At 40.1% G+C, this 27,619-nt stretch overlaps 1 protein-coding gene across 1 annotated transcript in view; it reads right to left on the reverse strand.

Annotated features, from left to right (window-relative positions):
* The window catches only part of NDRG2 (NDRG family member 2), a 266,724-nt gene that overhangs the window by 195,596 nt on the left and 43,509 nt on the right, over window positions 1-27,619 (reverse strand). Inside the window, exons 6-8 of the mRNA XM_053702227.1 lie at window positions 26,997-27,117; window positions 3,583-3,645; window positions 3,429-3,489 (exon numbers count right to left, since the gene is read on the reverse strand). Coding sequence (XP_053558202.1) covers window positions 3,429-3,489; window positions 3,583-3,645; window positions 26,997-27,117 — 245 coding nt within the window. The remainder of the gene's footprint in view (window positions 1-3,428; window positions 3,490-3,582; window positions 3,646-26,996; window positions 27,118-27,619) is intronic.

Consider the following 27,619-nt stretch of genomic DNA (forward strand, 5'->3'; position numbering starts at 1 on the left):
CACCCACTTGCATGGATGATTAACCCCTTAGTTTCAAAACCGGATCAAAAAAACAATAAACGTTTTTTAAACAGTCACAACAACTGCCACAGCTCTACTGTGGCCCTACCTGCCCATACAACGACTTTGGAAGGCACAAAAAACCCTTTAGAGAGGCCCTATATGTTCAGGGGACTCCTTCAGGGAAGCTGGATGTCTCAAGCTGCAAAAACTAATGGAAAATAGGCCCCTCCCAACCTGTACTCACAGTGAGAGGGCCTTAAAAAACTATCCCTAGGAAAAATCTAGTCAGCCATGTGGAAAAACTGGGCCCCAGAATAAAGTTTTATCACCAATATGAAATAAACGTTTATACACCTCAAGCAAACTTTATATCTATTCAGTAATGTGAGTAAATAATAAAAAATATTACCCTTTACAGCAAGCATGATACCAGTCGTTATTAAATCACTGTAATCAGGCTTATCTTAAATAAATCAGGTACTGTCAGCATTTTCTAGCTTTATCATTTCTCTAGAAAAATTTAAAACTGCACATACCTTGGAGCATGAGACCCTGCACGCTATTCCCCCAGCTGAAGTTACCCATCTCTTCAGTTATGTGTGAGAACAGCAATGGATCTTAGTTACAACCTGCTAAGATCATCAAAGACCACAGGCTGACTCTTCTTCAACTTTCTGCCTGAGGCTAAAAATAGTACAACTCCGGTACCATTTAAAAATAACAAACTTTTGATTGAAGATAAACTACATTAATTCACCACATCTCTCTAGCTACTTCCTTTCTTGTCGAGAGCTGCAAGAGAATGACTGGGAGTGGCAGTTAGGGGAGGAGCTATATAGACAGCTCTGCTGTGGGTGATCCTCTTGCAGCTTCCTGTTGGGAAGGAGAATATCCCACAAGTAATGGATGAATCCGTGGACTGGATACACCTTACAAGAGAAATTTAAATATTTTATTTTCCCCTTTTGTGGGCATAGAAAAACACATTTAAAAAAAAAAATGATAGTTCAGGCACATCAATTAAATGTCCACAACAGCAAACATTGAGTAGTAAACCATGCAGTATAGGAGACTAGTATCAATATTCTCTAGCAGTGGATAACAATGCTCTGGCCATTAGGTGGCACTGTTACACATGTATAAAACTGGCCACAAGTGACGTAATAAAGTAACTTTTAGTCCACTCCTCAATACCAGGGAAGGTATTTGCAATCCAGTAAATATATGAGCATATTAAAAATTAAAGCAAATAAATAAATCTAGCACTGATATTCCAGCATGCCCTTTTTTTTCGTTTGTCAAGTGGCTATATATATATATATATATATATATATATATATATATATATATATATATATATTTTTTTTTTTAAAACTTTACTTTTAACCCTTATCTGTAAGGTGTACCAAGTGAGCGTGTTTTTAGTGAAGTGGCCGCAATATATGAAAAAAACTAACCTTTTAACAGGAGACCATGATGAAATGTTATGCTTTCTGCACTATAATGTTTTTCTACTTTACTGGGAGTACTGAAGAAATCATGTAGTATCTAGCTTTGCAGTAGTGACTTAAATTTAAATTTTATATCAGTGTGCAGTTTAAAAAAAAGGGATTCATGCAATTTTTCTATGTTTTGGGAAGCGAATATATATATATATATATATATATATATATATATATATATATATATATATATATATATATATATATATATATACATATATATATATACATATATATATATATATATACACATATATATATATATATATGTGTATATATATATATATGTATATATATATATATATATATATATATATATATATATATATATATATATATATATATATATATATATATATATATATATATATATATATATATATATATATATATATATATATATACATAGGAAATTAGTACATCTAAGCAAGTATCCCCGCTTGTTTTCCCCCAGAAATTCGTAATATGCAATGTTTCCAATGCACAAGAGAATTGTGGGTTGGAAACATTGCATATTAAGAATTTCTGGGGGAAAGCAAGCGGGGATACTTGCTTAGATGTACTAATTTCCTATGCAAATATTTACATTGATTGATATATATATATATATATATATATATACATATATACATATACATATATACACACACACATATATACACACACACATATATACACACACACACACAATTACACTTTAAATTGTATATATATATATATATATATATATATATATATATATAGACAATTACACTTTAAATTGTCTTTTCTATGTATCTCAGTATCAGCAAGATTAATAAATATATATATATATATATATATATATATATATTATAAAATCTAGAGACAAATACAAGTAAAAAGTGTGCTGATAAAATTGCAATTTGATTTGTTTGGTTGTGTCCGTTTCAAATAGAGAAGTTATTCATTGCTATATTATCCTATGTTAACCTTTATTTATACAGAAATCAGATCATAGCATCATACCCTATTCTTAGAGAATTTAGTGATGTATGAAAAAGGATTTCAACCTGAGCTGGCTAGTTTTTGAGAATCTATAGGAAATCACATGTGCCACATAATGTAAGTTAAACCAGAAAGAGCAGGACAATCAGTGAGAAATAATGCAAGAGACCTATAGTGAGAGACTTGTCAGCAGAGATTAACAGAAAACCTGCAATAAGTTAAACTTTAAAGGAAATGCAATAGTAAAATGGGTTGAACCTCTAGCTTCCTGCTGATAGCCTTACAAGTGGTGGTCCTCTATGAAAACAGTTTCTTGTATCAGACTACAAGGATTAATCTGGTTGCGTCTAGCACTGCTAAAAACCTTCTGTTTAAAACAAATACTTATCAAATTGCAATATGTTCAGTGTGTTTTCATTTGTATTAGCTGCTTGATCTAAATATTTTAATCTCCCATTTGTTTTTCAATAAAAACGTGCACAAATAACTAGTCCGACTGACCAGAGATTCATCACACTGATCAGAGTCTTATAGGAGAAAAGTAAAATCCCAGAAACACTGTTTACACGTCAACATTTTAAGATTTATTGTCATAGCACACAAGTATATAGGCAAAGTTTGAAATGAATACAACTCTCTAGTTTTATTCATAGAGTACTATATTGTACTGCATCTGTCTCTCTCATCAAGAATCTGAAAACGCTCCTAACAGACTAGTAAAACGGACCTTTTAGTTTTGTTAGATTTGTAGTAACATAACACAATGTACACAAACACAGAGGGAGCAGGAGAGGAATATTGGGATAAACAGAAAACATCATGAGACAATACAGGCAACAAAAAAGCTAGTGAGGGGAGACTGAGATGGGCGTTAAGAGGGACTAACGCCAATATGACCCCGGAGTCTCATCAACCCTTACATTATCCTGGAAATCAATACCTATGAACATCTCCTACCGTATATCTGGCCAAAATATAGGCTCCAGCTCCAACACCAATCCCAATAATACTAGGGAAACTGTAAAGAAGGAAAAATAGCGCTTTAATGCATCTCATAAAACAAATAGCATTGTTTGTATAGCTAGGTTTTAGTTTCTGTAAGAGTACTTACTTCAGGTACTGCAGTACAGATGGGATGGTTTCAGCCAGTTGGTCAAGTGACGGGTATTGGTATCTGTGAAACAAGAAAGGGAATTAGAAAGAAAAAAAAAAAAAAAAAAAAAAAAAGGGGGAAGAAACCGAGAAAGGGAGAAACTAGAGAGTGCACTCAGACAATGAGAAGAGTGGAAAAGAGAAAAGCAGCAGAGAGAAAGTAAGAGAGAAAACAAGGGTAAGCAAGACACAAAAGTAAAAGAATGAGCAAGACAGAAGAATGTAACAAATATTAGTAGTCAAATAAAAAATCCATGAGGCCAAATAACATGGTCTGTGGATCTGTTCATTAAATCACTCACGGCCTTTTTATGTTAAAATAGTTTTTTATTAGAATAACATTGTATAACATAATATACATAGTCTACATTTGATTACATTTTGTGTCAGGAAAATAATCATAATACTTTCTAATATTGACCGTTCATTCTTCTGTTTCTCAACTGATTAAAATAATAATGCTTGTTGCTTCTCAGTCTAAATATAGTTCCAGAGCTACCCGGTAATACCTGACTAATGTTGAAATATCTTCTATGTAAGTTTATAACTATGTTTTGTAACTAAAATAAACAAATACAACTTTTGGTCATTTGTAAAACATTTCTTTACGTGTCGACATTATTACACTGTTCTAAAACTGGTCTCATTATTGAAGAGTGAAAAGTGAAGTATGAAAAAAATCGACTACATTGACATTGATTTTCCCCATGCCATCTACACTTTTGTATAATCATCTACCCATCATAACAATTCCTTTGTCTCATATTTAGGGCTAAGGGAAGTGGATTAAGTGGGTTGCATCAACCAATAAAACCATAGTTTTTGAAATACTTCCACTGTCCCTAAGATTGTAGCTGCGGTTTCGTGTAATGAGTGTGTCATTTCGGTGTCCCCTCTTTCCAGTACCTAGCAATGCTAATAATGTTGTATTTCCTCAACCGTGATTGCTCTATTTAAATTATCTCTGTCAGTGTCCGATAAGGAAAGTAGTCGTGCTTTACTAAGGAACTTGGTTAGCAAGGATTCAATCTGTGGGGAATGTATTACTTTAGTGCCATCATATAGGGCGCCAAAGTACTAGGCAAAGCCATCAGCAATCTCTTGCAGGTGAGTAGTTGTAGTGCTGTCTTGTTTCTGAATTTGGTTTATTGTGGCTAATCTGATTTTCTCACGAATTCTGTGTGCCATGTATCTGTCTGGTTTATTAGCATAGATATAATAGTTTGTCTTAAGTCGAAATGCTGCTTTTACTGCCTGGTCATTAAGGATATTGGCGATTATCTTGCATTTGTCCTGAAGTTGCTTAAATACAGTTTTAGAATGCGTCAATTTATGTTGTCTTTCCAAGATATCTATCTCTTTTTGAAGGTCCAGTCTCTGTGTGTTAAGTTTTTTGTTTAGAATAAATTTCTCTTTTATAAGTAGACGTCTTAAATAGGTTTTGTGGGCTGCCCACGTTGAAATAGGATTGTCAGTTGTTCCCGTATTTATGTCCCAGTATTGTCATATGTTGTATGATATTGTCTTTTGGTTTTTTTTGTTTTTGTTTTTTAAACACGACGGGTCATATGTCCAAGTTTTGGCTCTATTTATATTTTGAAAGTTGCCTAATTTAAGTTGCACTATTGAATGATCCGACCATACACATGAGTGGATGGTGGATACATTAAGAGTGGATTGTAGTATCGGGCTGATAAATACATAATCCAGTTTTGTGTACGTTTTATGTACCGCTGAGAAATATGAAGTATCTGTGGTATTACCATAGAGTGCTACCCAAGAGTCTATTAGTGAATGTGTAAGTAAGTAGTCGAGAATCACCTTAGTCATTTTGTGTTTGTTTTGTTTCTTAGTTAGTGAGTTAAGGTGTTTTCTAGAACCTAGTGCTAAGTCTACATTAAAAAAAAGACTCCAGCAAAAATTATCCTGGTCTGAGACCATCCTGTCAAGAGGTGTGTGTTACTTGTCTAAAAAAGGCGTGCTGTTTTTCATTGGGGGCATAAATATTACAAAATAGGATATCAGTTTCCTGAAGTCGTCCTCTTACTATTAAAAAATCTGCTCTCCGTATCTTCTATGGTCTCTGTATGTGTGAAGGGTAAAGATGAGTATCAGTATTGAGACCCCTGGTTTTTTGGCATCAGTTGTAGCATGAAAATGGTGTGGGAAGTCCCTAGTCCAGTATCTGGGTATTTGTGATTTTAAGAAATGTGTTTCTTGAAGGAAGATCACATTAGCTCCTAAGGATTTGTATTGTGTGATTGCTGTCCTCCGTTTAATATCTGAATTTAACCCTCTGGCATTATGGAAGATCAGATTAATTGCCCAAGAATCCATTAAAAGTGAGGGGTGTAGAATTGCCTATGTAGTTCGTTTTCTCTGTAGGGATTGCATGTTTAGGAGAGTAAATACTTTCCTGTTTAATTACCATCAGGTTGGGGTGTATTGATAGGTAGCATGTGTCTGCAAGAGTTCTAAACCTCCTCTTTGAGTTGTGTAAGATAGTTCGAAAATTGGGGTGACCATCACAGAACAGTGACCAAAAAAACATAATACATTTACAGCATGAACAAGACCTTACTGAGCAAACTCTGTGAAATAATAAAAACAAAATACAATAAAAAAAAACAGTAGAAATCTAACATTGTATAAAAACAAAATGTATGCTTACCTGATAAATTTCTCTCTTGTGGTGTATCCAGTCCACGGGTTCATCCATTACTTGTGGGATATTCTCCTTCCCAACAGGAAGTTGCAAGAGGACAAGCAAGAAAAAGGAGAAACTATAGGGTGCAGTGGTGACTGTAGTTTAAAAATAAAAAACACCTGCCTTAAAGTGACAGGGCGGCCGTGGACTGGATACACCACAAGAGAGAGAAATTTATCAGGTAAACATAAATTTTGTTTTCTCTTGTAAGGCGTATCCAGTCCACGGGTTCATCCATTACTTGTGGGATACCAATACCAAAGCTTTAGGACACGGATGGAGGGACAAGGCAGGAACTTAAACGGAAGGCACCACTGCCTGCAAGACCTTTCTCCCAAAAATAGCCTCCGAGGAAGCAAAAGTATCAAATTTGCAGAATTTAGAAAAAGTATGAAGCGAAGACAAAGTCGCCGCCTTACAAATCTGTTCAATAGAGGCCTCATTTTTAAAAGCCCATGTGGAAGCTACCGCTCTAGTGGAATGAGCTGTAATTGTTTCAGAAGGCTGTTGGCCAGCAGTCTCATAAGCTAAACGGATTATACTTCTCAGCCAAAAAGAAAGATGCCGAAGCCTTTTGGCCTTTCCTCTGTCCAGAGTAGACAACAAACAATGCAGATGTTTGACGAAAATCCTTAGTAGCTTGTAAATAAAACTTTAAAGCACGAACCACGTCAAGATTGTGTAATAGAAGTTCCTTCTTTGAAGATTGATATTCTTAGGAAGAAATCCAGGTTTGGTACGCAACAGTACCTTATCTGTATGGAATATCAGATAGGGGGAATCGCACTGTAAGGCAGATAACCCTGAAACTCTTCGAGCCGAAGAGATAGCTACCAAAAACAGAACTTTCCAAGATAAAAGCTTGATATCTATGGAATGCAGAGGTTCAAACGGAACCCCTTGAAGAACTTTAAGAACTAAATTTAAAATCCATGGCGGAGCCACAGGTTTAAACACAGGCTTGATTCTAACTAAAGCCTGACAAAACGCCTGAAACATCTGCCAGACGCTTGTGCAGAAGAATAGACAGAGCAGAAATCTGTCCCTTTAAGGAACTAGCTGACAATCCCTTCTCCAATCCTTCTTGGAGAAAGGATAATAATCCTAGGAATCCTGACTTTACTCCATGAGTAACCCTTGGATTCACACCAATGAAGATATTTACATCATATCTTATGATAGATTTTCCTGGTGACAGGCTTTCGAGCCTGAATTAAGGTATCAATGACCGACTCAGAGAAACCACGTTTTGATCAAATCAAGCGTTCAATCTCCAAGCAGTCAGCCGCAGAGAAATTAGATTTGGATGTTTGAATGGACCTTGGAGTAGAAGGTCCTGCCTCAGCGGCAGAGTCCATGGTGGAAGGCATGACATGTCCACCAGATCTGCATACCAAGTCCTGCGTGGCTACGCAGGTGCTATCAAAATCACTGAAGCTCTCTCCTGCTTGAACTTGGCAATCAGACGAGGGAGGAGAGGAAATGGTGGGAACACATAAGCCAGCCTGAAGGACCAGGGCACTGCTAGAGCATCTATCAGCGCTGCCTGGGGATCCCTTGACCTGGACATGTAACAAGGAAGCTTGGCGTTCTGACGAGACGCCATCAGATCCACTTCTGGTTTGCCCCATAGTTGAATCAGCTGGGCAAATACCTCCGGATGGAGCTCCCACTCCCCCGGATGAAAAGTCTGCCGACTTGGAAAATCCGCCTCCCAGTTCTCTACTCCTGGGATATGGATAGCTGAGAGATGGCAAGAGTGAACCTCTGCCAATAGAATTATTTTTGAAACCTCCAACATTGCCAGGGGGCTTCTTGTCCCCCCCTGATGGTTGATATAGGCTACAGTCGTGATATTGTCCGACTGAAATCTGATGAACCTGACCGCGCCTAGTTGAGGCCAAGCCTGAAGAGCAATGAATATCGCTCTCAGTTCCAGAATGTTTATCTCGTGAGTCCACGAGCCCCGAGTCTTCAGGGAGTTCCAGACTGCACCCCAGCCCAGAAGGCTGGCATCTGTTGTGACTATAGTCCACTCAGTCCTGCGGAAACTCATTCCCCTGGACAGATGGACCCGAGAGAACCACCAGAGAAGAGAATCCCTGGTCTCTTGATCCAGATTTAGCAGAGGGGACAAATCTGTGTAATCCCCATTCCACTGATTGAGCATGCAAAGTTGCAGTGGTCTGAGATTTAGCCGGGCAAACGGAACTATGTCCATTGCCGCTAGCATTAAGCCGATTACTTCCAAACACTGAGCCACTGACGGCCGAGAAGTGGAATGAAGAGCACGGCAGGAAGTTAGAAGCTTTGATAACCTGACCTCTGTCAGAAAAATCTTAATTTCTACTGAATCTATCAGAGTTCCTAGGAACGAAACTCTTGTGAGAGGGGAGAGAGAGAACTCTTTTCTTCGTTCACTTTCCACCCGTGACACCTCAGAAAAGCCAGAACAATGTCCGTATGGGACTTGGCGATTTGAAAAGTCGACGCCTGTATCAGAATGTCGTCTAGGTAAGGAACCACCGCTATGCCCGGTGGCCTTAGAACCGCCAGTAGGGACCCTAGAACCTTCGTAAAGATTCTTGGTGCCGTGGCTAACCCGAAGGGAAGAGCCACAAACTGGTGATGCCAGTCAAAGAAGGCGAACCTGAGGAACTGATGATGATCTCTGTGAATCAGAATGTGGAGATAAGTATCCTTTAAGTCCACGATAGTCATATTGACCCTCCTGGATCATAGGGAGGATGGTTCGGATAGTCTCCATCTTGAAGGATGGGACCCTGAGAAATTTGTTTAGGATCTAGAGATCCAAGATTGGTCTGAAAGTTCCCTCTTTTTTTGGGAACTATAAACAGATTTGAATAGAAGCCCTGCCCCTGTTCCTCCCTTGGAACTGGGTGGATCACTCCCATAACCAGCAGGTCTTGAACACAACGTAAGAATGCCTCTCTCTTTATCTGGTTTACAGATAATTGTGAGAGATGAAATCTCCCCTTTGGAGATGAAGCTTTGAAGTCCAGAAGATATCCCTGGGAAACAATCTAATGCCCAGGGATCCTGGACGTCTCTTGCCCAAGCCTGGGCAAAGAGAGAGAGTCTGCCCCCCACTAGATCCGGTCCCAGATCGGGGGCTACTCCTTCATGCTGTCTTAGAGGCAGCCGCAGGTTTCTTGGCCTGCTTCCCCTTATTCCAAGCCTAGTTAGGTCTCCAGACTGGTTTGGACTGGGCGAAATTTCCCTCTTGTTTTGCATTAGAGGAAACTGAAGCTGCGCCACTCTTGAAGTTTCGAAAGGAACGAAAATTATTCAGTTTGGTCCTTAACTTATTTGACCTATCCTGAGGAAGGGCGTGACCTTTTCCTAAAGTAATATCAGAGATTATCTCCTTTAGACCGGGCCCGAATAGTGTCTGTCCCTTGAAGGGGATGTTAAGAAGCTTAGACTTTGAAGTAACGTCTGCTGACCAGGACTTAAGCCATAGCGCTCTACGCGCCAAAAAGGCAAACCCTGAATTCTTAGCCGTTAGCTTGGCTAAATGAAAAATGGCGTCAGAAATAAAGGAGTTAGCTAACTTAAGAGCTTTAATCCTGTCTAGAATATCGACTAACGGGGTCTCCACCTGTAGAGCCTCCTCAAGAGACTCAAACCAAAAAGCCACTGCAGCAGTAACTGGAGCAATGCGTGCAAGAGGCTGGAGAATAAAACCTTGATGTATAAAAAAAATTTCTTAAAGGAGACCCTCCAATTTTTTATCCATAGGATCTAGGAAAGCACAACTGTCCTCGACGGGGATAGTTGTACGCTTAGCTAGGGTGGAGACTGCTCCCTCCACCTTAGGGTGGCATCTATGGGAAACATCTTTTTAAAACGGCACACCTGGTCTATCCCATTCCATAGTAATAATTTCCGAAAACCTCTGGAAAGACTGGAAAAACATCTGTGTAAACAGGTACTGCAAAGTATTTGTCCATTTTACACAATTTCTCTGGAACCACAATGGGGTCACAGTCATCCAGAGTCGCTAAAACCTCCCTAAGCAATAAGCGGAGGTGTTCAAGCTTAAATTTAAACGCTGTCATCTCAGAATCAGACTGAAGTAACGCCTTCCCTGAGTCTGAAATGTCACCCACAGATAGAAGCTCACCTGCCTCGGCTTCTGAGCATTGTGAGGGTATATCGGACACAGGCAATAAAGCGTCAGAAAGCTCTGTATCAATTCTAGCCACGAGCTGTCTCGCTTTCCTTGTAGCCCTGGCAGTTTGGAGAATACCTCTGTGAGGGTAGCATTCATAACTGCCGCCATGTCCTGTAAGGTAAAAGAATTAGACGCGCTAGATGTACTTGGCATCACTTGAGCGGGAGTTATAGGTTCTGACACATGGGAAGAGTTAGATGGCATAATCTCCCTCTTTTTAGTCAGAGAATCCCCTGGAGATAAATCTTTAAGCGCCATATAAATATTTCTAGTTTATAGAAATTTCAGTACATTTGGTACACATTCTAAGAGGGGGTTCCACAATGGCTTCCAAACATATTGAACAAGGAGTTTCCTCTATGTCAGACAGACTAGTAATGAGACAAGCAAGCTTGGAAAACACTTTAATAAAGGTGAAACGGCAATTAAACAAAAACGTTACTGTGCCTTTAAGAGAAAAAAAAATAGCACTTAAACTGCAAAACAGTGAAAAAATACAGTAAAATCTTTGAAATTTTTACAGTATGTGTAAGCAACATTGCACCCACTTGCAAACAGATGATTAACCCCTTAGGCCCCAAACCGGATTGAAAAACGTTAAAACGCGTTAAAAATCAATTGAGCACCATGCCACAGCTCTGCTGAGGCTCCTACCTGCCCTTAAATACGATTTTGTGCAGAAATAACCCCTTTGAAATGGTTCTCAGATGCCAGAGGACGCTTCTAGGGAAGCTGGATGAATCAGTCTGTATTAAAACTGCACAGTTAGAGTGCTAAAATAGGCCCCTCCCACCATGTACTGGATGTCAGAGGGGCCTTAAGAAAATACTCCTGGGAGTATCTGACTAGCCATGTGAAAAACTAGGCCCAAAATAAAGACTTCTCCCTCAGAGAAAAAAACGTCCTATTTATGAAATCATGTAAACGTTTTGTCACTAAGCAATATGAATATTAACATGAGTATTAACCTGTTATGTAAGCATGAACCCAGTTGCTGTTAAATCACTGCATCAGGCTTACCTCAAATACACAAGGCTCTGTCAGCATTTTCTAGAACTTATTCCTCTCTCTAGAAATAAAAAATACTGAACATACCTCAAAGCAGGTAATCTGCAGGCCGTTCCCCCAACTGAAGTTTTCCCATATTCTTCAATTATGTGTGAGAACAGCAATGGACCTTAGTTACAAACCACTAAGATCATCAAATCTCCAGCCAGAATAATTCTTCTAATTTCTGCCTGAGAGAAAAACAGTACAACGCCGGTACCGTTTAAAAATAACAAACTCTTGATTGAAGGTAAAACTACACTAAGTTACCACATATCTCTTGATACTTCCTTTCTTGTCGAGAGTTGCAAGAGAATGACTGGGGGTGGCAGTTAGGGGAGGAGCTATATAGACAGCTCTGCTGTGGGTGTCCTCTTGCAACTTCCTGTTGGGAAGGAGAATATCCCACAATTAATGGATGAACCCGTGGACTGGATACACCTTACAAGAGAAATATAAACATAATCTATTAACATTCAGTAAGTACACTTCAAGGTGAATGTGCAATACGTAGATGTAAAGTTATATATATTTTGTAGTGAAAACATTGTTATAGTTTCTAGGCTACTTCCAAGTCACCTGATGTTTTAAGAGCAAACATGACCAACTTTTAAGTAGGTCTAAAGTAGAAACTAAAATCTATCTTAAATAGTAATTGAAAAGAGAGGTTAAGGAGTTTTCCATCCACCCCCCCTCAGTGTGTAACCAATAAAGTCCAGTACAAGACATGAGCAAAGTCTCAACTTTCTTTAGAGCACAATGTGTACGTGGAAGTATACTCATCTGCAAGACGTCTTCGACAGCTAGGTTCTGTGAGTACAGAGTTCCCTCCATTCCAGAAAGACCTTGTCATGTCTGATGGGTTAATGTCCCGGAATAAGGCCAGCAAAGTAATAGATAATCAGGGCTTCTGCTTTTTCTTTGTAACTCTAGACCATTTTTCTGCAGCCAGTGCTCCTTGCTGCAAGGGGTATTTGAGTCTTCTGTTTTCTTGAGGTGAAGTTGAGAGGTTTGGACAGTCCAGCTTCAGATACTTGCATATCTCTGGGATCTCTGTTGGTTCTTTGAATGAGATAGGATCTGCCATCATGCTGAATATATATTGCAAACGGGAAGCCCCACCTGAAAGGTATTTGGTTTTTCCGAAGAAGTTGTGTAAGGGGGCGCAATGCACTGCGTTTTTGTAGTGTCCTCAAACAGAGGTCTTGGTAGAATTGGATGACTGATCCTTTAAATTTGAAGGTAGGATTCTTCCTCGCCACTGCTAGGATTTCCTCCTTCTCTTGGAAGCGGAACATCTTTGCTATTATGTCTCTTGCTGGTTCTCCATTTTTGGGTTTTGCCCGTAAGGCTCTATGGGCTCTTTCCATTTGGAATTTACAATCCTCTTTATCATCTGTTATGGTGTGAAATAATTGAAGGAGGAAGTCCGTGAGCTCTTGTGGCGTCACAGATTCAGGGACTCCTTTTAATCTCAAGTTGTTTCTGCGGCTCCTGTTCTCTAATTCCTCCATTTTATCTTGGATTTCATCTATATCCTGTTGTTGAGAGGGCATATGTTGGGTTAAATTATTTATATCTTCCATTGCAGTGTCTCCTTTTTCCTCTAGCATCTCAACTCTATTTCCCAAATCTAACATGTCCTGTTTAATTTCCGCTTAACTGCTAGCGACAGTATTTTGTAGTGTGTCCATTTTATCCCATATCTTATTGAATAATGTAGTTATATCTTGTTTAGAAACCAGATTCTGGAGGTCTGCTTTTGTTACTGGAGATGAATCTGTGTCAGATTTGTGGTTCTATGTCTGAGTCAAATTCTTCCCCAGGGAGGGGTGTGTGTATTTCCTGATCTTTTCCATCCTTTGAAGATTTAAAAAAGGGGTGCTGTGCTGCTGTTTTAGTTGCTGGTGTTGATTTGTTTAAGGAGAAAATTAGATGACACAAATGTATATAAAAAAAATTAACAATCCTGTATTTTCTATTCAGAAAGAGCTAGATAGAATTTTAACTATAGCTCTTAAAAACAATTTAATTGAGAAAGATATAGTTACATTTCTTACTGTTAAATACCCCCGCACTCCTGTAATGTATATACTACCCAAGATACATAAAAGTTTAGATACTCCCCCAGGCCGTTCTATCATTGCTAGTACTGGCTCTATTTTGATCAAAGTCTCAATTTTTTTAGATCGTATACTCAGACCATATGTGTTACAATCTACATCATTTATTAAAGATACTAGTGATTTTCTATTAAAATTGGACACTTTAAATTTTTCCTCAAGTAAATTTATTTTATAGAGCCTTGACGTAGAGAGTCTTTATACCTCTATAACCCACACTAGTGGGTTAGGGGCAATTGAGTCAGTTCTTAGTAATGACAAGAATTTAAATAGGTCACAGGTAGAATTTTTGTTGCAATTATTAGAAACGATACTTCACTGCAACCATTTCCTTTTTGAATAGTTATTTTTTGCAGATCCAAGGTACAGCCATGGGTTCCAACTTCGTCCCAAACTATGCCAATATTTTCATGAATACATTCGAAGAAAAATTTGTTTTCTGAAATAAATGGTTTATTCAATGTAGTGCCACATGGTGGCGCTACATTGATGATATTTGTGGTGTTTGGTTGGGCGACGTTGGAACCTCATTGGCTTTTGTTCATGATTTAAATTCCGCCACCAGCCACATTAAATTTAAATTAACTTGGAATGAAGAATCAATTGAGTTCCTTGACACTAAAGTAATCAAGACAGGTTGTACTATAAAAACTGATATATTCAGAAAAAGTACTGACCGTAACAGCCTGTTACGTTATGATAGTGCCCATTTGCCACCCTTAATTGACTCCCTTCATAAGAGCCATCTGTTAAGGGTTAGACGTATCGTATCAGATAAGGATATGGTAGATTACAGGAGATGGGTTCTAGGTTCATTGAAAGAGGCTATCCACCACCCTTGATAAATAGAGAGATAGCATCAGTCCTATCAACTCCCAGAGAAATTCTTTTTCAGACAAAAAATAAAAAGGAAAAGGATGATGTAAATAAACGTATAGCCTTTGTCTCTGAATACAACCCTCTTAGTGTGAAAATACAAAGGATAATAAAAAAACATTGGAGTACTTTATATCAATGTAACCCTAAACATTCTAGAATTCCAAAATTTGCCAATGCCAGCTTATAAACGAAGTAAAATCCTCCATGATCACTTGATTAAAGCCGATATAGGCCCTAATAAATCCATAGCACAAAAGGTGTCTCACCACTAGCAATATGGGTTCTTTCCATTGCTTAAATTGTTCTTGCTGTGGTAATTTGATTAGAGGCTCAGTGTTCTATCACACCAGTAATGGTAAAAAATTATCAAATTAGGGGATATCACACCTGTAATACCAAATATGCCATTTATTTGATTAAATGCCCATGTGGGCGGAGCTATGTGGGAGAAACCACCAGGTGTGTACGTGATAGGATCATAGAACACAAAAGTTCATTTAGAACTAAAATTCTGACAGCTCCTGTTGCCCACCATTTTTTGGATAAAAATCATGCAATAAATCAACTTCGATTTCAAATAATTGATCATGTCCCAATATTACGCAGGGGGGGGGGGGGTGATAGAGAGTTAATACTTAAACAAAAGGAGGCATTTTGGATTCATGAATTGGGCACCATGCAGCCTAAAGGCATGAATAAAGACTGGGATTTATCAGTCTTCCTTTAAAGTAACAATAGGTATTTAACAAATTAAATCTTGATTGTTGTAATTTCTTTATATGATTTAAACAAATTATAAATTGAACTAAATATTTTTTGGTATGTAGGAGACACTATTAAGAATAAATCTATTATGAACTTAACATGAATTGGAAGTTTAGATATCTTTTTGCAGTTTTGGCTATGTATTTATATCAGACCGGAAACCTCCATGTAAATAATGAATTAGTGTTGAGTTAATTACTCAAATTGATTTTAGCTCCACCTAGTGGTTTGTAACTATATAAGGTTATACTATTCAGTATGTACATCAGCTTGAGAAAGGGACAGAGGTCCCGAAACGTTGCTGTTTGTTACCATGTCATTTTAAAACAATAAATTTTGCTATGCTATCACTAGTTCTCGTGTAGACATTCTCTCTCAAAAAAGTGTTCAGGCCCCAGGTATGCGATATTCAAGTAAGCGAGTCCCCTTAGTATCCAGCAAAGAGATGGAGCAATTAATAATTTTTTACCCTGCAATGAAGCTTTTGGCAGTTCCGTTTTTTCTTAATTTGTAGTATTGTCGCTTCTTAGGGATCAAGGTTGTAGGAATAGCATGTGTGTGTCTCTGTGTGAAGGTGCTATAATTGTAGCCTTTGGTGCCTTAGTAGATATGTAAGCAAATGTGGTATATGGCACTCAAGCAGGATTCATGCTGCAGCTAAAATACACTACGCCACCTCCCAGCTCCCGTGGTCGCTTGTTAGCACTTAGTTGGCATTAAATGTATATCGTGAAGCATCCCCCGTTACAATAAAGCATTGTAAACCATATTCCTTTTTGCTCAGCGGCATATTACTATGATGTTAAATCGGAAATGACCCATCAATTATGTGAAGATATTAATTTCGACAGCGTGGCATAATCTTCGTTGGCTTTATATTATGTAGCTGCAGGACAGAGTGCTGCGTCTGTTAAACAGGCCTCAGCGGGTATCTGGAAAAAGTAGCGTTTCAGCGAGCTAGTTTCTAGGCCCTAGTTCTTTGTGGTTGTTGCCAGCATATTGGGAGAATACAGGTTTCCCTGCCGCTCACCCAGATCAGATGTATGTGCAGTATATTTTCTCACATATCTCTTTATTGTCTCTCCGTCATCGGCTCTGCAGCAGTCCCACGTCGATCGTAACAAGTTTTTCATCAAGATGGCGGATAAGCCACGTTGTGAGTTGCGTATGTCTTCCTCTCGACTCAGCCCGCTCTTATTTTACAGCTCGTTTTAGCTCTAGTATACTGTCCAGGGGTTTAGGGAGGTCCTCCTCTGCAAGGTCGGTCAGTTTATCTCTGCTTAAGACTGCGTTAGCTGTTTTTCACTGCTTAGCATGCACGGAGCTCAGTGATTAAGCGTCCATCACTGTGCTCCTCCAGGCTCCGCCCCCACTCACGGCCTTTTTAAAGGTTATGGGCCATGGATGTGGGTGCCACAAAGGGCATCAATTGCATATAAATAAATATCAAGACTCTGCTTCAGTTCAAGGACCACTAAAGTCAAAATTAAACTTTTATAAATCATCTATGTCATTTTAAAACAACTTTCTAATTTACTATCTTTATCAAATAGTGCAGTTTTTTTTTATTTACACTTTGAGGCACCAGCTCCTGCTGAGCATGTGCAAGAGTTCACAGTATATACGTATGCGCAATATGCGATTGGCTGGTGGCTGCCACATGACAGAGGGTAGGAAATGTAAACATTTGTGAGAGAAAAAAAAAAAAAAAAAAAAGTAAGTAATAATGCATTGTCTTGTGCATTTGTTGATTGTGCATTTCTACTGTATTTAATGGTCCATTAAAGAAACTAAAAACTTTCATGATTAAGATAGAGCATGCAATTTTAAATAATATTCCAATTCACTTTCATTAACAAAATGTCCACAAATCTTTATTTGTACAGTTTGAGGCACTGGCTCCTACTGGACATGTGCAAGAATCCACAGTACATACTTAAATGCATTTTGTGATTGGCTGATGGTACTGGGAAAGGGGGGGGGGAGGAAAATTAAACAAACTTTGAAATTTGTCAGAAAACAAACTAGACACACAACAACTACTAGTTTTTTTAAAATACTGACCAAGGCCCTTATGTTCAAAGATTCTCCAGCTTAGAGAAATTATAGTGCAGATGTCAACGTCACAAGGGCTGAACTCTATGAAAAAGGGTGGAACCTGGAAGTCCCAGAGAGATGGCTCTTATAAAGTTCTCCGTTCAGATGAGATGATCTAAAAATGATCCTCCAGCAATGTGAGATGTCGCAAGATTCTAGACAGGCAGATTTTGCGATACTTTTCTAAAGGGGATTCTCTGTAGATTTTTGTATGTGAAAGAGACAAGCCCAATGCAATATAGTAATGAATGATATGAGTTTTGTTCCACTTTGTGATTTGCATTTTATACTGCAATGTTTTAACATTTCTCCTCACTTCCAGGTTGATCATCTATGGTGGGGAACACCTGGCAGTGAGAGTCCACAACTTCATTCCTTACTGTTGGGAAACACAACACCTGGCCACTAGGAGGAGGCAAAGACACCCCAGCCAAAGGCTTAAATATCCCCCAGTAATTCTGCCGAGGGAACAAGGAAAAGTAGGAGACACAGGGTATACAAGGTGCCAGAAGTAGTAAAAAAAAAAAAAAAAAAAAAAAAAAGGAGCCGCCCATCAAAAACAAATTATGGGAGGGGTTGTGGACTCTCCCTGCCAGGAAGAAAAGGAATTTATTTGGTAAGCATAAATGTTTTCCTTCCATAAGGCAGGGAGAGTCCACAACTTAATTCCTTACTTTTGGGAAAACTATACCCAAGCTACAGAGGACACTGAATGAATAACGGAAGGGAACAGAAAAAATAAGCAGACCCAATTCTGAGGGCACCACAGCTTGCAAAACTTTTCTCATGAAAGTTGCTTCAACGAAGCAAACACCTCAAACTTGAAAAAAAAAAGTGTGTAAGGAGGACCAGGTAGCTGCCTTACAAATCTGATCCATTGAGGTTTCGTTCTTAAAAAGCCCAAGAGGAAGCTACTGCTTTAGTGGAATGAGCCAATATCCTCTCAGGAGGCTGTTGTCCTGCTGTCTCATAAGCTAAGCAGATGACACTCCTCAACCAGAAAGATAGGGAAGTCGTAGTAGCTTTCTGCCCCTTACACTAACCTGTATAGAGGACAAAGAGGAAGATTGTCTGAATTCCTTAGCCGAGGAAAAAGCTACAGGGTTAGGCTTTCCCCTACTTGACCTCCGGGGTTACTACAGCTTTTCAGGGATTTTCACATGAAAACTAATGCGGTGAGTGTTTCACTTCTTGTTATTTGGTGTGCTGTTGAATTCCTTAGTGGCCTGAAGATAGAACTTCAAGGCACGAAGCACATCTAGATTGTGAAGTAAACGTTCCTTCGCTGAAGGAGGATTAGGACGCAAGGAAGGAACAGCAATTTCTTGAATAATGTTACAATTCGACACCACCTTAGGGAGCAACACTAGTTTAGTGCGTAAAACCTCCTTAATCAGCATGGAGGGAAAAAAAAAAAAGGAGGGGGGGGGTGTCACAATGCAAAGCAGAAATCTCAAACTCTGAGCGCAGAGGAAATAGTCAACAACAACAACAAAAAAAGAACATTCTAAGAGACCAATTTAATGTGAACAGTATGCATAGGCTCAAATGGAGCCTGCTGCAAAACATGAACAAGATTGAGGATCAAAGGCGAAGCCCCAAATCTAAACACAGGTCTGAACCTAGCCAGAGCCTTAACAAAAAAACTGCACATTCGTAAGCTCAGCCAATCTTTTTTGCAGCAACACCGACAGGGTCGATATCTGTCCCTTAAGAAAACTAGCAGATAAACCCTTCTCCAGTCCATCCTGGAGAAAAGCTAAAATTCTGGCAACCTTAACCTTATGCCAGGAAAAGCCACGCGCTTCACACCAGTACAAGTAAGTCCTCCACACTTTATGTTAGATATGACGAGTGTCAATAACACTCTCAGAATACCCTCTAAAAAGGGACTTGAACCCTGGACCCTCATATTAAAAGTCTGATGCTCTACCGACTGAGCTATCCATGCTTCTCTTGGCTAAGACTAAGCATTCAATCTCCACGCAGTCAGCCTCAGAGAATCTAGATTTTGATTAACGAAGGGACCCTGTATCAGCAGATTTCTGTGACAAGGTAACCTCCACTGAGGACATACCCACAAGATCCGCAAACCACGTCCTTCATGGCCACGACGGAGCAATCAGAATCATTGATGCGAAGAACCACACGAGTGAGAAGCATGAATGGCGGAAAGAGATACAAGCCTGAACCTACATGGTACTGATAGGGCATCTATCATTTCCGCCTGAGGATGCCTCGAACCGTACCTGGGTAGCTTGGAATTGAGGCGGTATGCCATGAGATTCATCTCTGGCGTCCCCCACTCACTGCATATCTCTGCAAACACCTCTTGGTGAAGAGACCATTCCCCTGGGTGAAAAGACTGCCTGCTTAGGAAGTCTGCTTCCCAGTTGTCCACACCTGGAATGTGGATCGCTGACAGCATATATCTGTGAGTCTCTGCCCACTCTAGTATCTCAGATACTTCTCTCATCGACAAGGAACTTCTCCTCCCCCCTGATGGCAACCGAGGTTATATTGTCTGATTGGAATCTGATAAACTGGGACAAACCCAGAAGGGGCCAAGACTTCAAGGCCTTGAAGATTGCCCAGAGCTCAAACACACAATTTATGCTTACCTGATAAATTTATTTCTCTTGTGGTGTATCCAGTCCACGGATTCATCCATTACTTGTGGGATATTCTCCTTCCCAACAGGAAGCTGCAAGAGGATCACCCACAGCAGAGCTGTCTATATAGCTCCTCCCCTAACTGCCACTACCAGTCATTCGACCGAAGACAAGCAAGAGAAAGGAGAAACTATAGGGTGCAGTGGTGACTGGTTTAAAAATAAAAAATACCTGCCTTAAAATGACAGGGCGGGCCGTGGACTGGATACACCACAAGATAAATAAATTTATCAGGTAAGCATAAATTGTGTTTTCTCTTGTAAGGTGTATCCAGTCCACGGATTCATCCATTACTTGTGGGATACCAATACCAAAGCTATAGGACACGGATGAAGGGAGAGACAAGACAGGCGCTTAAACGGAAGGCACCACTGCCTGTAAGACCTTTCTCCCAAAAATAGCCTCCGAAGAAGCAAAAGTATCAAATATGTATAACTTAGAAAAAGTATGAAGCAAAGACCAAGTCGCCGCCTTACAAATCTGTTCAACAGAAGCCTCATTTTTAAAAGCCCATGTGGAAGCCACTGCTCTAGTGGAATGAGCTGTAATTCTTACAGGAGGCTGCTGGCCAGCAGTCTCATAAGCTGAACGGATTATACTTCTTAACCAAAAGGAAAGAGAAGTTGCTGAAGCCTTTTGGCCTTTCCTCTGTCCAGAGTAGACAACAAACAATGCAGATGTTTGCCGAAAATCTTTAGTAGCTTGTAAATAAAACTTTAAAGCACGAACCACGTCAAGATTGTATAATGGACGTTCCTTCTTTGAAGAAGGATTAGGACACAGTGACGGAACAACAATCTCCTGATTGATATTCTTATTAGATACCACCTTAGGAAGAAACCCAGGTTTGGTACGCAAAACTACCTTATCTGCATGGAAGATCAGATAAGGGGAATCACACTGCAAGGCAGATAACTCTGAAACTCTTCGAGCCGAAGAGATAGCTACCAAAAACAGAACTTTCCAAGATAAAAGCTTGATATCTATGGAATGCAGAGGTTCAAACAGAACCCCTTGAAGAACTTTAAGAACTAAATTTAAACTCCATGGCGGAGCCACAGGTTTAATTCTAACTAAAGCCTGACAAAAAGCCTGAACGTCTGGAACATCCGCCAGACGCTTGTGCAAAAGAATAGACAGAGCAGAAATCTGTCCCTTTAAGGAACTAGCTGACAATCCCTTCTCCAATCCTTCTTGGAGAAAAGACAATATCCTGGGAATCCTGACTTTACTCCATGAGTAACCCTTGGATTCACACCAATTAAGATAATTACACCATATCTTATGATAGATTTTCCTGGTGACAGGCTTTCGAGCCTGAATTAAAAAAAGGTATCAATGACTGACTCGGAAAAACCACGTTTTGACAAAATCAAGCATTCAATCTCCAAGCAGTCAGACGCAGAGAAATTAGATCTGGATGTTTGAAGGGACCTTGAAGTAGAAGGCCCTGCCTCAGCTGAGCCAATACAGTCGTGATGTTGTCCGACTGAAATCTGATGAACCTGACCGCAGCTAGCTGAGGCCAAGCCTGAAGAGCATTGCATATCGCTCTTAGTTCCAGAATGTTTATCGGAAGGAGGGCTTCCTCCTGAGTCCACGAGCCCCGAGTCTTCAGGGAGTTCCAGACTGCACCCCAGCCCAGAAGGCTGGCATCTGTCGTTACTATAGTCCAATCTGGCCTGCGGAAGCTCATCCCCTTGGACAGATGGACCTGAGATAGCCACCAGAGAAGAGAATCCCTGGTTTCTTGATCCAGAATTAGTAGAGGGGACAAATCTGTGTAATCCCCATTCCACTGACTGAGCATGCAAAGTTGCAGCAGTCTGAGATGCAGGCGGGCAAACAGTACTATGTCCATTGCCGCTACCATTAAACCGATTACTTCCATACACTGAGCCACTGAAGGACGAAAAGTGGAATAAAGAACACGGCAAGAGTCCAAAAGTTTTGACAATCTGGCCTTCGTTAGGTAAATCTTCATTTCTACCGAATCTATCAGAGTCCCTAGGAATGAAACTTTTGTTAGGTGATAGAGAGCTCTTTTCTTCGTTCACCTTCCACCCATGGGAGAACAATGTCCGTATGGGACCTGGCAACTTGAAAAGTCGACGCCTGTATCAGAATGTCGTCTAAGTAAGGGGCTACTGCTATACCCCGCGACCTTAAGACCGCTAGAAGGGACCCTAGAACCTTTGTAAAGATTCTTGGTGCCGTGGCCAACCCGAAGGGAAGAGCCACAAACTGGTAGTGCCTGTCTAGAAAGGCAAACCTGAGAAAACGATCTTTGTGTATCGGGATGTGAAGATAAGCATCCTTCACGTCTACAGTAGTCATATATTGACCCTCCTGGATCATAGGAAGGATGGTTCGAATAGTCTCCATCTTGAAGGATGGAACTCTGAGAAATTTGTTTAAGATCTTGAGATCTAAGATTGGTCTGAATGTTCCCTCTTTCTTGGGAACTACAAACAGAATTGAATAGAAGCCCTGACCCTGTTCCTCCTGCGGAACTGGGTGGATCACTCCCATAACTAGGAAGTCTTGAACACAACGTAAGAATGCCTCTCTCTTTATCTGGTTTGCAGATAAAAGTGAGAGATGAAATCTCCCTTTTGGGGGAGAGGTGTTGAATTCCAGAAGATAACCCTTGGACACAATTTCCAATGCCCAGGGATCCTGGACATCTCTTGCCCAAGCCTGGGCGAAGAGAGAGAGTCTGCCCCTACTAGATCCGTTTCCGGATCGGAGGCTGCTCCTTCATGCTGTCTTAGAGGCAGCAGCAGGCTTTTTAGCCTTTTTCCCCTTGTTCCAAGCCTGGTTAGGTCTCCAGACCGGCTTAGACTGAGCAAAAGTTCCCTCTTGTTCTGTGTTAGAGGAAGTTGAAGCTGCGCCACTGTTGAAGTTTCGAAAGGGCCGAAAACTAGACTGTTTGGTCCTTAAATTTGTTGGACCTGTCTTGAGGAAGGGCGTGACCTTTTCCTCCAGTGATGTCAGAAATGATCTCCTTCAGTCCAGGCCCGAATAGGGTCTGTCCTTTGAAGGGAATGTTGAGAAGTTTAGACTTTGAAGTCACGTCAGCTGACCAGGATTTAAGCCATAGCGCCCTACGCGCCTGGATAGCAAAACCTGAATTTTTAGCCGTTAGCTTGGTTAAATGAACAACGGCGTCAGAAACAAATGAATTGGCTAGCTTAAGGGCCCTAAGCTTGTCAATAATATCTTCCAAGGGGGTTTCAACCTATAGAGCCTCCTCTAGGGACTCAAACCAGAAAGCCGCGGCAGCAGTGACTGGGGCAATGCATGCAAGAGGCTGGAGAATAAAACCTTGTTGAATAAAAATTTTCTTAAGGTAACCCTCTAATTTTTTATCCATTGGATCTAGAAAAGCACAACTGTCCTCGACAGGGATAGTGGTACGCTTAGGGACAGTCTGCCATAAGTCCGGTGAAGTGGCGTCTATAGGAAACATCTTTTTAAAAAAAAGGAGGGGGAGAGAACGGTACACCTGGTCTATCCCATTCCTTAGTAATAATTTCAGAAAACCTTTTAGGGATTGGAAAAACATCAGTGTATGTAGGTACTGCATAGTATTTATCCAATCTACAAAATTTCTCTGGGACTACAATAGTGTCACAGTCATCCAGAGTTGCTAAAACCTCCCTGAACAATATGCGGAGGTATTCAAGCTTAAATTTAAATGTAGACATATCAGAATCAGATTGAAGTATCTTCCCTGAAACAGAAAAATCACCCACAGATTGAAGCTCCCCTACTTCAGCTTCATTATATTGTGAGGGTGTATCAGACATAGCTACTAAAGTGTCAGAGAGCTCTGTACTTATTCTAGTCCCAGAGCTGTCTCGCTATCCTTGCAATACTGGCAGTTTAGACAATACCTCTGTAAGGGTATGATTCATAACTGACATGTCCTGCAAGGTATACGCAATGGGCGCACTAGATGTACTTGGCGTCCCCTGAGCGGGATTTATAGGATCTGACACATGGGGAGAGTTAGTCGGCATAACTTCCTCCTTGTGAATTCTTCTGGTGATAATTTTTTTTAAATCCAGAATATGGTCTTTGTAATCTAGTAAAATCAGTACATTTGGTACACATTCTAAGAGGGGGTTCCCACAATGGCTTCTAAACATAATCAACAACGAGTTTCCTCTATGTCAGACATGTTTAAACAGACTAGTAAGGAGACCAGCAAGCTTGGAAAACACTTTAATAACTGAACAAGCAAAAAATAAAAACGGTACTGTGCCTTTAAGAGAAAAAAAAAATATCACAGAAACTGCAAAACAGTGAAAAAAGCAGTAAATCTTACAAAATTTTTCAGTGTGTATAATAGGCTGAAAGAGCATTGCACCCACTTGCAAATGGATGATTAACCCCTTAGTTTCAAAACCAGATAAAAAAAACCCCAATATAAACGTTTTTTTAAACAGTCACAGCCAACTGCCACAGCTCTACTGTGGCCCTACCTGCCCATACAACAATGACTTTGGAAGGCACAAAAACCCTTAGAGAGGTCCTATATGTTCAGGGGATTCCTTCAGGGAAGCTGGATGTCTCAAGCTGCAAAAACTAATGGAAAATAGGCCCCTCCCAACCTATACTCACAGTGAGAGGGCCTTAAACTATCCCTAGGAAAAATCTAGTCAGCCATGTGGAAAAACTGGGCCCCAGAATAAAGTTTTATCACCAATATGAAATAAACGTTTATACACCTCAAGCAAACTTTATATCTATTCAGTAATGTGAGTAAATAATAAAAATATTACCCTTTACAGCAAGCACGATACCAGTCGTTATTAAATCACTGTAATCAGGCTTACATTAAATAAATCCGGTATTGTCAGCATTTTCTAGCTTATCATTTCTCTAGAAAAATTTAAAACTGCACATACCTCAGAGCAGGAGACCCTGCACGCTATTCCCCCAGCTGAAGTTACCCATCTCTTCAGTTATGTGTGAGAACAGCAATGGATCTTAGTTAAAACCTGCTAAGATCAAAGACCACAGGCAGACTCTTCTTGAACTTTCTGCCTGAGGCTAAAAATAGTACAACTCTGGTACCATTTGAAAATAACAAACTTTTGATTGAAGATAAACTACATGAATTCATCACATCTCTCTAGCTACTTCCTTTCTGGTCGAGAGCTGCAAGAGAATGACTGGTAGTGGCAGTTAGGGGAGGAGCTATATAGACAGCTCTGATGTGGGTGATTCTCTTGCAGCTTCCTGTTGGGAAGGAGAATATCCCACAAGTAATGGATGAATCCGTGGACTGGATACACCTTACAAGAGAAATATTGATCGGAAATGAGGACAATTCCTGAGTCCACAGACCTTGTGCCTTCTTGGCACCGCAAACAGCTCCCCAGCTGGAAAGGCTTGCGTCTGAAGTCACAATCTCCCAGGACGGTCTCAAGAAGCACGTGCCTTTGGACAGATGATCTGGACAGATCCACCAGGAGAACGACAGGTTGGCCAGCACGATCTGTTGAGACAGATCTGAATGGCGCCGTTCCATTGTCTCAGCATGCATAGATGTAAAGGTCTGAGATGGAATCTGGCAAAAGGAATAATGTCTATACAAGACACCACGAGTCAGATCACCCCCATACACTGAGTGTCTCGAGGAGGCCAAGACATGCAGAAGTTAGCTTGTAACTTCTCTGATCTGTGAGGAATATTGAACTTGAAGATAACTCTTTTCCAAGTTTATCTTCCATCCATGTGATTGAAGAAGATTAAGAGGAGAATGTTCTTCAGCTAGACAAAAAGATGGTGCCTGTACAAAGATATCGTCCAGGTAAGGCGCTACTGCAATACCTCGTCTTCTGGCAACAGCTAGAAGAGCTCCCAGAACCTTTGAAAATATCCTTGGAGCAGTAGCTAGGCCAAACGGAAGAGCTATGAACTGGAAGTGCTGGTCCAGAAAAGCAAACCCCAGAAACTGAAAATGTTCCCTGTGTATCGAGACGTGAAGGTATGCATCCTTCAGTTCTATGGTGGTCATAAACTGTCCTTCCTGAACCAGAGGAAGGATTGACAGAACTGTCTCCATTTTGAAACAAGGAACACTCAGAAACGTGTTTAGGCACTTTAGGAACATAATTGGACAAAAAGTTCCCTTTTTCTTTGGAACCAAGAAAAGGTTTGAAAAAAAACCAAACCTCTTTCTGCTGTAGGTACCGAGACAATTACTCCTAGAGAGAAGAGATCCTGTACGCAACCTAAGAAACAAGCATCTGAAAAAAAGAAAACATTTTTTTTTATATAGTCTGCCCCCTACTCGATCCGATCCAGGATCAGGGGCCACCTCTTCATGTCGATTTGTTCTCGGGTGGCTTCTTAGTCTGTTTGGACTTGTTCCAGGACTGCGCCAGCTTCCAAGTACCCTTGGGCTGCTCGTACTTGGAGGATTGCCGTCGTTGTGATTTGTCAGAACGAAAATTGGACAATTGCCATCCCTTAGGCCTATTTTTCTTGTTCTGCGGTAGGAAGGCACCATTCCCTCCGGTAACCTTAAAAATAGAGTCCAGTCCTGGACTGAATAAAACCTTCCCCTTGAACCGAAGAGAAAGAAGTTTGGATTTAAAAAAGGTCATATCCACAGACCAAGACTTCAACCAGAGAGCCCGGCGGAATGAATTTGTGGACTCTCCCTGTCTTATAGAAGGAAATCTGCCTTTTAAGAATTTCACTAGGGATCTCCCAATGCTGGAGGATCATTTTAGATCATCTCACTTGAGCGGAGAGCTTTCGATCATCAGGCCCTAAGTGCTTGTGCATTGCCTTTTTAAATTATGCAAGTCTACTGTATTTAATGGTCCATTAGCCAAAGGATGTGTAAACATGTGCAACACTCACCCTGGAGGATAGATTGCTGCTCCTTCCTCCTGTCCAGGAGCATCGATGTGACACACTACAAAATTTTTCACAATCTCACACATGTCCTCATACTTAAACAATGTGTCAAAGCACATCTTATCTGAAAAAGGTAAAAAATAAATCGTGATACAGAATAATAATAATAATTATAACAACAACAACGATTCTGAATAATAATTGGAGGGTAGAGAACAATAAAGACCTTGTAATTACAAGGCACTTTTGTTGTGTTGCTATAGAATAATCTGTTAAGTCTAAACATTTTTAACATTTGTTTGTCAACAGCCAAACCTCACCCATCATTTGCCTTTTTTGTAGTCTGCAGACAACAAGGCTAGCCATGGCAATAATAATACTAATACTAATAAAATGAATTGCTTTGCAGTTATCATCGAAAAGGTGGCCACAAGTCACATTCAGCTTTTTTTTCGTAGCTTAAAGCGGCATGCTGCCACCTTCCTTCCTGATTCGTTACAGAACAATGTGCACGAATGTAAATATTTCTTTTGGGCTACTTTAGAAAAACATAGCCAAATCTAAATGTTTTAAAAACAAAATTTTTTTTTTTTTTACTGCAATGGTTTTCCAGTAGCTAAACTCCA

The sequence above is a fragment of the Bombina bombina genome, chromosome 2 (assembly GCF_027579735.1).
Source record: "Bombina bombina isolate aBomBom1 chromosome 2, aBomBom1.pri, whole genome shotgun sequence".
NCBI lineage: Eukaryota > Metazoa > Chordata > Amphibia > Anura > Bombinatoridae > Bombina > Bombina bombina.